A 12,354-nucleotide genomic window follows, 5' to 3' on the forward strand; every position below is an offset into this window, starting at 1 on the left:
CATAGTTTATCGATTATGCGTAGGAACAACTTGGAATTAAAAATTAGTTTAAATTTACTTCGTTCGGAATCGATTGTTATTGCATATTTCTTACTCGACGATAACAAGTGTATAAATATTTCACACCGTCCGGGATAACTGCGTTACCGTCACTATGAACCGACACTAACTAATAAAAAATCTGTGTCAAGTGTCTGTAGCCGGGGACGCTAAACTTGACGCGATTCTTATGTCGGCGAACGTAAGATTTTTCACGTGGAAAAATTTTATTAGCATCGTACATCGTACGTTTCCCCCGACGTTAAACGATTCTCGTGATCGTGTTATGTTTTTTTATCTATTAATCTAACGACGAAAGAATTAGCAATGTAAATGTTTGAAAGCACGTACGTTATTTAAATGAAAATTATGTGTACACCTGATATAAACTGATCATTCTCCAGGAGACCGTTTGTTCTAGGAGATAACAACTCAGGATTGCACAAACGTAATATTTATGAGCACAATGGAGTTATGTGTTCTCAGAAAAGGGCTCTCTGCATCGCCACCGTTGTTTTTGCGATTCTTTTCACCATATCACTCATCATTGCCTTCGCGGGACCACAGAATAGTATTTTTATATTATAATAACGTTATTATAACATTAACTTTAAGTAAATACTTAACAAATTGTGCATATTAATTCTGATATAATTAAAAACATTTTTTAAATATATTATATTCCGTCGAATAGCCTTTGTTCTTTAACATGCTCTCGTGTTTAATTTTTGTAGACTGCCCTTGCGCTGGAGAGAAGCCAGCCAACCTAGAAATCGAGGACGATGAAAAAAGTAGTGTGCCTCTTGCGACTAATGGAGAGGTATGGTCATTTATGTTTGTTTTCCTGGTTATATATAATCGTAATGCCGAACTGGAGCAAAACATGTACTTCGTGATATGTACTTTGGATTTAAAACACGAGCAATGGAAAGATTGTGTACTCGTATAACATAATACGAAAGATATAGACCACCTTATATCATCGAAATGAGCTTATAAATTCAAGTAACGATCAAACGATTCCTATTTTTATATAGAAAGATAAAACTTTTCATATTCTAGTAAATTCGGTTTATTTACTTAAATTTATTGCGATCGAATGACAATAGAAATGGAAGTATTGTGTACTCGTATAACATGATATGAAAGATATAGACCACCTTATATCATCGAAATGAGCTTATAAATTCAAGTAACGATCAAACAATACAATATCAAACGATTCCTATTTTTATATAGAAAGATAAAACTTTTCATATTCTAGTAAATTCGGTTTATTTACTTAAATTTATTACGATCGAATGACAATAAAAATGGAAGTATTGTGTACTCGTATAACATAATATGAAAGATATAGATCACCTTATATCATCGAAATGAGCTTATAAATTCAAGTAACGATCAAGCAAGATAATATCAAACTATTCCTATTTTTATATAGAGAAATGAAATTTTTCATATTCTAGTAAATTCGGTTTATTTACTTAAATTTATTACGATCGAATGACAATAGAAATGGAAGTAGTCGAAACACACGGAGATGCAAATCGATTACATACGTGGAATATTACTCTTTATGTTAATGCTCGAAAGTATTCGCCTAAAGCTAAACGTTGATACGAAACGTCTCGGCGGGAAATCAATTGCAGGGCGTGACTACAATCCATAGTGCAAACCTAAGTGCGACCATTCATGTTCTGTTATCATATGCACGCTGTCAGTATTAAAGATATCGAACGTATATTTCGTGAAACTTTATACCGTTGATGGCGCAAGAATAATTAAATCGAATCGAATTGCAGGTGTTCCCCTGGAATAACGTAAGACTACCTACATTTGCGCATCCTACTAGGTACAACATCACTATTCACCCAAATCTTACCACCTTAGAAGTAAAAGGTAAGTAGTACATTGCCGTTTTATTATCAGCTTCTATTCGATTCGTTAGAATATTTAAATAGAGACCTTATACAACGAAAAGATTAAGACAAATTCCATACGAGCTAAACATAATTTGTGGATAAACGTAATTTCGAAGGTAAAGAATAGAAATACCTAGAAGGGAAATTATTTTTCCAAATTTTATTAAAATTTTAAAATGCTAGAAAAATGCACGCGCAGAATAACTAATGTTCGTTTATCGTTTTCTAGGACAGGTCACGATCGAATTCTATGTCGATAAAGAGACCAACTATATCGTCTTCCATAGTAAAAATTTGACAATAAATGAAAAAGTAAGTACGCCTTGAGACTATGGGAATGCATGTTCGAGGACGTTTCTATGTATTTTAAATTTTGTTATTCGGTTTCCAGATGGTTCAAGACCGTAAGGGCCATAGATTAAAAATCGCTAAACTCCTGGAGTATCCGAAACACCAGCAGTTATATTTAGAACTGGAGGAAAGTAAATTTCGGAAAAGGGGGAACTATTCAGTACACCTAAGATTCATCTCGAAACTCAGGAACGAACTCGAGGGATTCTATCTCAGTAGCTACGTTACCCCAGAAGGAGAAAAGAGGTTACTCTGAAACTGTAATAATTTTCTGTTTGTAAAAATATCACAAGATGTAGCTTCGTTTTCGAAGAAATTCGTAACTGATGTTTTTCAACTGTAGGTATTTGGCTACTACCCACTTTGAACCGACATACGCGCGATCGGCGTTTCCATGCTTCGACGAGCCACATTTCAAAGCCAAATTTAAAGTCTCGATATTCAGAGATAGGTTTCACATTGCATTGTGCAATATGCCTGTAATGAATACCGAAGACGCAGGATTTTACATGGGAACGGGACTTGTGAGTGCGAAACACACGCAATTATAACTTCGATAATCACTGATCAACAAACTCTAAACGATAGCTTGTATTTTTTACGATTAGGATTTCTTTCTATTTATTTACGTATATTGAGATAGGAAACAACAGAGAAGAATAATTATTTGACTCTGATTTGAAAAATATAAGGCATGATTTACGTAATTCAAGTAGATTGGAGTATGCGTATGCTAAAATAAAACACATTTTTTTAAATTTTAATTAAGATAACGAAATTATGTGGATTTTTATGACTTTGTTAATTTACCAAGGATTATAAAATCATTTTGCTAAAATAATGGCGCTGAAAATCATACGTTTGAATATGTTTATGTTTAATGTCGTTTACGTTTAATTTCTAGCAATAGACTGTTAAAATTACAGATAAAAGGCTGTAGGTAAACCTGGGTAAATTTTATTCACGAATAACGAATACTTTCAGATTGTTTCGTAAACTAACTTCTATTTACGAATTATTTAAAGAATAGTGAACGCACATCTTTTATTCGATCTTCCATTTACACTACATATCAATTTATTATAATAATGGTAATGTTATAGGATGAATCTAGAATAGTTTGACTACTGGGGAGATCTATTATTAGATGTACATATAAATTCTTATATAACTTGTATGTACATACAGGGTGTTCAGCCACCCCTGGGAAAGATTTTAATGGGAGATTCTAGAGGTCAAAATAAGACGAAAATCAAGAATACCAATTTGTTGATGGAGGTTTCGTTAAAAAGTTAAAATGTTTAAAGTTCCGCCCCTTCTCGAATTTTTTTCTAGAAAGTGGGTAGGATATCGTGGCTCTATCTATTCACCAAAAATGATTGTAATTGATTGTCGTAGCCAAAAATAATTTTTTCAGGACGATTTGAAATTTTTTTTTTTCGTCGAAAAATTTAGACACCTACCCCCTTGTCGATTTTTCTCAAGAATTCGTTTTTGATTTTTAATAATTTTCATTGACGCCCTACAGAAAAGTTGTTTAATACTTTTTTGTGAGTATCCGTGAGCTCTACTTCAGAAAAAAGTTTCAATGAAATATATTCACTATTGTAGGAGTTATGACTGTTTGAAAATCTGACCATTTTTTTGGTGTTTTTCTCATTTTACGGGATCAAGGAGCAACTTTTTCAGTATTATTAGAATTTCTACATATTCTACATCAAAATACGCGTTGTTTGCCTTTTTAAACGTTAAAATCCTTCAATCCGTTCAGAAATTATGACGTTTTAAAGATACGCACGATATTTTGGAGTGACATTTCTGGCCTGAAATTATATTTTCGGTAAGGAATTTTTTTCTCGAAAATGGTTAAGATTTTGGGGGTATATCTATTCATAAAAAATGATTATAACCGACCCCCGCAACCGAAAATAATTTTTCCAGAATGATTTGAAACTTTTCAATTGCCAGGGTAACAGACAGTTATGGTCAGACATATTTTCAGTAATGAATTTTTTTCTCCAAACTGGTTAAGATTTCGAGGGTATGTCTATTCACAAAAAATGATTGTAATTGACTTCCCAATCAAAAATAATTTTTTCAGTGTGGTTTGAAATTTTTTAATCTGATGTTTTAATAACTTTTTAACGAAGCCTCAATTAACAAATTGATATTCTTGATTTTCGTCTTATTTTGGCCTCTAGAATCTCCCATTAAAATTTTTCCCAGGGGTGCCCGTACACTCTGTATACTATATCATCAAAAGATCAAATAAAAATTAAGTTTTTACATTCTAACTGTTTATATCCAGTTCGAAAGTATCATACACTATGAGTTACGTTTACGTTTCATTAATAAGTAGGAAACTTATTTTTTTAATTACTACGAATTTCTGAGATAAAGGTCATCCAAAGGCCATTGTATAGTAGGTCGCTGAATTTATTCTTCCATCAGCTATAGCAATATGAAATTAAAAATATATAGTGCTATTTAAAAAATAGTCATGGTGACTTCAATTTTTTATCGAATAACAAAATTTTATTGAATTTGTCATCTCACTTTGCTTCCATCAAAGTAAGAATATCTTCTATTCGAAACAATTTAAAAAAATACAGTTTTATTATATGCCTTTTAGAATAGTTGTAACTATAATTGCTAGTTCTACAGAAAATGTTAGTAAAGCATTAGCGATCGCCAATGTATCGATATCTTCTTCATCTATAATATCACATGGTGAACAATTTGAACAATCCTGTTTAACTTTTATTTGATGGTTTGCATATATCATACTTAACACCGGAAAGAGATATCTGCATGATCTTGATTTTTAACTTTTGAAACTTGGATTTCTTGGCTTTTAGGCGAGGTCTTAGACTTCTAATCGCCACTTTGACGTTCTTCGTGTTTGAAACTTAAAAATTTTGTTTTTTTTTTCAAATCCTCTAAGTTCCGAGGATTATCTCATTTGTATCGATATTAAAACTATCTGTTATCATATTCATAAGGTCGTAAAATGATCGATTTCTATCCAATCGCACTCTTTGCCGATAATTTCTTCGTTATGAACAGGTATTGAACGTCTTGACATCTACTTTCCAAATTTTATCGGTTTTTTCAAAATAGCACGATCAGAGCTGAGTAAAATACTATTTTAATCAGTAAATAGTAAAGAAATAAATATTATTTACACGTGTACTCGTGAAGTAAAATACATCTGAGATCGAGATCTCTTAGTTAATACCTAGTCATAAAACGTAGCAGTATATAATGTACCAAACTACATTGTTACATATTTAAATTATGAATAAAATTTCCAGCTCCGCGATGATTTCCAAGAATCTCTCGAAATGTCGACGTACTTGGTGGCTTTCGTGGTGTGTGATTTTAAACGAGTCTCCGAGTTGACAAAGAGGAACATTTCCGTAAGTGTTTACGCGGCGGAGGCGATGCTTCCACAGGCGAAATATGCTGTCAATACTGCTGCTCGTATAATGGATTACTTCGAATCTTTTTTCGGAGTCCGTTACCCATTACCCAAGCAAGGTATGTAATATAAACGAATCTCAGCAATTTCAATAAATTGATTTCTTCAATTAAACGACAAATACTGTGTTCTCTGCTTGTATGCAACCAAATTGTATTCGCTCGTTTCTATATAGGGTGTTCGGTTAATTTTGGGAAAAATTTGAATGAGAGATTCTAGAGGTCAAAATAAAACAAAAATCAAGAATACCAATTTGTAGATTGAGGCTCCGTTAAAAAGTTATTAACGTTTAAAGTTCCATATTGACAAGAAAATTTTTCGGCGAAAAAAAATTTCAAATCGTTCTGGAAAAAATATTTTTGGCTGCGGGGGTTAATTACAATCATTTTTGGTTAATAGACATACCCTCAAAATCCTAACCTTTTTCGAGAAAAAAATTCCTTACGGAAAATATATCTGATCACGAATAAATGATTCCCCTGAAATTTCATGTTTCAAATCGTTCTGAAAAAATGATTTTCGGTTACAGGGGTCCATTATAATCATTTTTTATGAATAGACCTACTCCTCAAATCCTACGCACTTTCGAGAAAAAAATTCTTGACCGAAAATACAATATAATACATAAATGAAATTTCATGCGTATGTTTAAAAAGTCATAACTCCTGAACGGATTGAACGATTTTAATGTTCAAAAATGCAAACAACGCGTATTTTAGTCGAGAATATGTAGAAATTTTAAGAATATTGGAAAAGTTATTCCTTAACACCGTAAAGTTAGAAAAACCCCATAAAAGTGGTGTCAATTTTCAAATGGCCATAACTCCTACAATAATCAATGGATTTAATTGAAATTTAGTGCTGAAGTAGAGCTCATGGATATTTACAAAAAAGTATTAAACAACATTTCCGTACAGCGTCAATCAAATTTATCAGAAATGAAAAACGAATGTTTAAGAAAAATCGACAGGGCGTAGGTGCCTAAATGTTTCGGCAAAATTGAAAAGTTTGAAATCATTCTGGAAAAATTATTTTCAGTTGCAAGGAAAATCAACAATTTTTAACAATAATTTTGTTAATAATTTTTCAACAAAGCCTCAATCAACAAATTGGTATTCTTGATTTTCGTCTTATTTTGGTCTCCAGAATCTCCCATTAAAATTTTTCCCAAGGGTGGCCTAACACCCTGTATATACTGAGAAAGGTACCATTTTTTTCACTTTCCGACCTACGAAGAAGGAAAGGAACATACAATTCAGCGATTAATGATCTCATTGGAGGTTTTGTTTAAAAAATATCGATACTGTTCGGGACTAAGTGCCTAGACTAACTTCCCCTATGTATACGATTGTAGTCGTTGATGCATTAAGTTTACGAGTAATTTTATTCGTCATTGATAAATGAATTTCACTGTTTTTCGATAGATTTAATAGCTATTCCTGACTTTGCCGCCGGGGCAATGGAGAATTGGGGTCTAATCACGTACCGAGAAACATCTATACTTTACGATCCGCAAGTGGCATCAACGACTGACCAAGAATGGGTTGCAATAGTTGTGGCTCACGAATTGGCCCATCAGTGGTTCGGTAATCTCGTTACCATGAAGTGGTGGAACGATCTATGGTTGAACGAGGGAGCAGCCAGTTTCTTCGAATATAAAGGAGTAAATTACATCTCGCCCGAATGGAGCATGATGGATCAATTTATTTCAGACAAAACTCAACCAGCCCTCTCTCTCGATGCTTTAACCAGCAGCCACCCTATAAGTGTGCCGGTAAAAGACCCTAACGAAATAGAAGCCATTTTCGACGACATCAGTTACAGCAAAGGAGCTTCCATTCTAAATATGCTCGAAGGCTTTCTCTGCGAAGACGTTCTTAAAAGTGGATTGAACGACTATCTGAATTCGCACGCGTATGGAAACGCTGACACGAACGATCTTTGGGCAGTTTTTACGAAGCATGCTAATCACACCTTCGATGTAAAAGTACGTATAAACATAAACGTATACGTTACGCGATTTTTGCTACCGTAGTAGAAACTGCGTTAAAAAATTTCGAGACTTTTTGTTTACAAATCATTTATTCGAATACATTTCAATGCCTGTTCAGTTTGGGAAAAGCTATATGTTTAAAACAGTTAGAGACCAGAAAGAAATGTTAATTGCATCCTTTCTTTAAATGGCATTCTATAATTTTGATTGCACCATTCGATGCTGTTTTTTAATTTCTACAAGAAAGTGGTACTTCGGTCCTGTATCTAATACGTCAAGAATTATACCACTTTAAAGTTTACTTTCATTCGGATAACATGAAGAGTACTTACGAAAAACGAAAGGAATTATTAAACTACGCGAGTGTATTTATAGCACGAACTAGAAGAAATTTGAAAATTCAGAAATTGACGAAATGGCAACGTTTTGAAGTAAATTTATTCACAATTTTCTAAAAATTCGCCAATTTAATATTTCGAAAAATAATTTAGTTTTGAGATATCATTTGAAGAGATATATTTCTTGTGTAGACCAAGTTTTAAGTGATTCATTCATTGGTTTTTCCTAAATCATTATAAACTTTTTAACAGCGTAATTTTAACACTAAACCTACCGACACTTCATGTATACCTACATTCTTCATGTATACATTCCTACCAAGACCGGTTAAATGACCAGTCATTCATTTTCTCTTTTACGAAGCAACGTACTTCTAATTTTTGCATTATATGTATAGAAAGTTGTGTTTTGATATTTGTTCGTAAGATATCCTTCTCTTTTATGTCAAAAAAATTTTTTAATTTTCATCGGATAGAAGATAAAACGCCCTTGAAAACGAATTGCCTTTCAAGACGATACCGTAGTTAATTCCGGAGAAAATAATTATTTACAAAAAAAATGACATAGTAATTATGCAAACACTCTGTATACAAATTTAAATTCATTTTCAATTAAATAAACAATTTATGATCCAGTTTTATCGCACAGTACGATCAATAGAAATTGCTGAAACTTCATTGGGTATATAGCGTCAAAATAAATGTCAAAATAAACATAGAAGATAACAAAAATTATAGTAGGTGATATGATCGTTAGGTAGAGGATAAAATGCCCTTTAAAATGAGTGTTTGTGAGAGTCGATAGCTTTATTAGTTCCGGAGATATAGCAATTTTAATTTCAAGTCGATGCGGTGGCTAGTTTCGGAGATATAAGGGTTCGAAGCGTTTGTTTACGTTTCATTGATCAATGAACTCGCGCGCGTGACAATAGTAAACAGCGCGTAGTAAATTCTTGGAAATACTACGACTTCCTGGTCACGTGACTGTCTCGACTCACGCGCGACAAGGAGGTACGACGCGACGCGTCAGACGGAGAGAGAGACAGTCAAATTAAGAAAAATACCCTTTTACATAAATTACGATATCTCGAAAACGGAAAGTCGGATCGACAAAATTCAAAAGCCATTTTAAAGAGGAAGGTTTACCGCTGCCAACGGTGGCTCGATCATGGAGAAAATGCTAATAATTTCGAAACTGCAGGTAATTAAAGTTTTAGTAATTTTAATACGGGTCAGTAGTCTACTTTAACACGGGAAGTCCCATAAGAGAATTTTTTAAAAATTACCTATTTACATAAATTACGATATCTCGAAAACGGGAAGTCGGATCGACAAAAACCAAAAGCCATTTTGAAGGGGAGGCTTTGCCGCTTCTAACAATGGCTCAATTATTAATAAAACACTAGTGGTTTCGGAATTGCACGCGTCTAAAGTTTTAGAATTTTTAACCCACGTTAGTAGGCATTTTTATGACGGAGAGCGAGACACAGTGAAAATTGCGAATTTACCCCTTTACATAAATTACGATATCTCGAAAACGGAAAGTCGGATCGCCAAAAACCAAAAACTATTTCAAAGGGGAAGCTTTGCCGCTTCTAACAATGGCTCAATAATTAATAAAACTCTAGTAGTTTCGGAACTACACGCATCTAAAGTTTTAGTATTTTTAATGTGCGTTGATAGACTCTTGTAAGACGGAGAGTGGAATTTTTAAAATTAACCCTTCATTTAAATTACGATATCTCGAAAACGGAAAATCGGATCGACATAAACTAAAACCGTTTCAAAGTAGAAGCTTCGCCGCTTCTAACGGTGACTCATTTATGCAAAAAGCATGAGTAGTTTCGAAACTGCGTGTATGTAAAGTTTAGCTATTTTTAATACGCGTTGTTAGACTGTTCTATGACAGTGGAAACTGAAAATTCTCCCCTTTCGTCTTTTATATACATACAGGGTGTTTGGCCACCCCTGGGGAAAATTTTAATGGGAGATTCTAGAGGCCAAGATAAGACGAAAAGCAAGGATACTAATTTGTTGATTGAGGCTTCGTTAAAAAGTTATTAAAAAATTAAATTAAGAAATTTCAAAATTGTTCTGGAAAAATTATTTTTGTTTGTGGGAGTCAATTACAATCATTTTTGGTCAATAGATATACCCCCGAAATCCTACCCACTTTCGAGAAAAAAATTCGAGTAGGTGTAGAATTTTTCGACGAAAAAAAAAAATTTCTAATCGTTTTAAAAAAATTATGTTTAGTTACAGGGGTCAGTTACAATCATTTTTGGTCAATAGACATACCCCCGAAATCCTACGTATTTTTGAGAAAAAAATTTCTGATTAAAAATCTAATGTGAAGCCAGAAATACACCCTCGAAATTTCATGCGAATATTTAAATTGTCATAACTTCTGAACGGATTGGACGATTTTAATATTTCAAAAAGCAATCAACGCGTATTTTAGTGAAGAATATATAGAAATTCTAGAAATATTGGAAAAGTTGCTCCTTGACACCGTAAAATGAGAAAAACCCCATAAAAGTGGTCCAATTTTCAAACTGCCATAACTCCTACAATAGTGAATATATTTCAATGAAATTTTTTTCTGAAGTAGAGCTCATAGGTACCTACAAAAAAGTATTAAACAACTTTTCTATAGAGCGTCAAACAAAATTACTAAAAATCAAAAACGAATTTTTAAGATAAATCAACAGAGGGTAGGTGTCTAAATTTTACGGCGAAAAAAAAAAGTTTCAAATCATTCTGGAAAAATTATTTTCAGTTGCGGGGGTCAATTACAACCAATTTTGGTTAATACACGAACCCCAAAAATCCTACGTACTTTCGAAAAAAAAATTCTTTACCGAAAATATACTGTATGGCTGGAAACTTTTTTCCTCGAAAATTGGTAGGATTTCAGGGGTATGTCTATTGACCAAAAATGATTATAATTGACCCCTGCAATCGAAAATAATTTTTCCAGAGTGATTTGAAATTTTTTAATTTAATTTTTTAATAACTTTTTAACGAAGCCCGAATCAACAAATTAGTATCCTTGATGTTCGTCTTATTTTGGCCTCTAGAATATCCTATTAAAATTTTTCTCAGAATTTGATATCAAATTTTGTCCGGCTTTCAACAAAAAAAAAATATAAATCGTTTAACCGATTAAATGACCGGTCGTGGTAAGCAAGACAGACGACATATTTTTCTCAGAAAACAAACAATAATAATAGAGGTGCATATTGAAAAATTTATTGCACGTATACTATAAGAAAAATCGTGAAGCTAAATGACTAAAACAACATTGTATGTTAGAAATTCTAAACGAAATTTAAAAAATGGTTATTTGACCAGTTGTGGTAGGCTTACTGTTAAAAATATAAGCTACAAGATAAAGTGAAAGTGAAAAATGATATCTTCTTAATCTTCAAATCCATGGCAATTTTAAATGGGTACAGAATTATTTGAACTCTCTCTTACAAAAGTTCTCGTTAGTGTAAAAGAATCTCCAAGGAAATTCAACTTAGAAATATGAAAATAGAAGGTTCATAATGTAACCACGCGAATTATAATAATCCAAAGATTAACAACGTTTTGACCAAATGTCCTAATATTTATAAAGGACAGTGTATATCTACGTTCAGATTGGAAAAGTAAATATTAGAATTAAACGTAAAAGTTTTGGAGCAATTTCCATCCTTTGGGAAAAGGACACTAACTCAAAGAATTATGCTGTTAGCAATAAAGAAATTATCCTGAAATAAAGTATTATTAAAATATTATATCGAACGGATAGTTCGTGCATTTTTAATCAATGATGTAATTTTCAAATTATTTCTCTGGTCGATGGATGCCATATGTAAATGCTAGTTTTTAACGAGACTGAATGTGTTGGCAGGCTATCATGGATACGTGGACCCAACAAATGGGTTTTCCACTCATCACGATCACGCGTGATGGAAATACTATCACAGCATCACAGAAACGATTCTTACATTCGCCAAAAGAAAATGATACAGAATTATTACAACCAAAATCACCCTTTGACTACAAGTGGTACGTCCCGTTGAGCTACTATACAGACAAAGAACCGCGCAAGCTTCACAACGTGTGGATGAATTTAACCGATGGTAACATATAGAACATTTACAGTGAAATCCTTTTTCAAACGTTAAACGAATACTATACTGTATTTTCAAATTAACTATCAGCCAATAATTTCCTAACTCT

General features: G+C 32.9%; 1 protein-coding gene across 6 annotated transcripts in view; it reads left to right on the forward strand.

Annotated features, from left to right (window-relative positions):
- The window catches only part of LOC143348577 (endoplasmic reticulum aminopeptidase 1), a 44,247-nt gene that overhangs the window by 20,264 nt on the left and 11,629 nt on the right, over positions 1 to 12,354 (forward strand). For 3 of the 6 annotated variants that reach the window (XM_076778976.1, XM_076778998.1, XM_076779008.1), the window contains 9 exons: positions 461 to 610; positions 774 to 859; positions 1,842 to 1,938; positions 2,191 to 2,273; positions 2,353 to 2,558; positions 2,656 to 2,836; positions 5,627 to 5,852; positions 7,218 to 7,780; positions 12,023 to 12,254. In XM_076778976.1, the coding sequence (XP_076635091.1) occupies positions 461 to 610; positions 774 to 859; positions 1,842 to 1,938; positions 2,191 to 2,273; positions 2,353 to 2,558; positions 2,656 to 2,836; positions 5,627 to 5,852; positions 7,218 to 7,780; positions 12,023 to 12,254 (1,824 nt within the window). Of the gene's footprint in view, positions 1 to 443; positions 611 to 773; positions 860 to 1,841; positions 1,939 to 2,190; positions 2,274 to 2,352; positions 2,559 to 2,655; positions 2,837 to 5,626; positions 5,853 to 7,217; positions 7,781 to 12,022; positions 12,255 to 12,354 lie in introns of all 6 variants that reach the window. The other 3 variants (XM_076778987.1, XM_076779025.1, XM_076779016.1) reach the window with 3 other exon arrangements.

The sequence above is a fragment of the Colletes latitarsis genome, chromosome 2 (assembly GCF_051014445.1).
Source record: "Colletes latitarsis isolate SP2378_abdomen chromosome 2, iyColLati1, whole genome shotgun sequence".
Taxonomy (NCBI): Eukaryota; Metazoa; Arthropoda; class Insecta; order Hymenoptera; family Colletidae; genus Colletes; species Colletes latitarsis.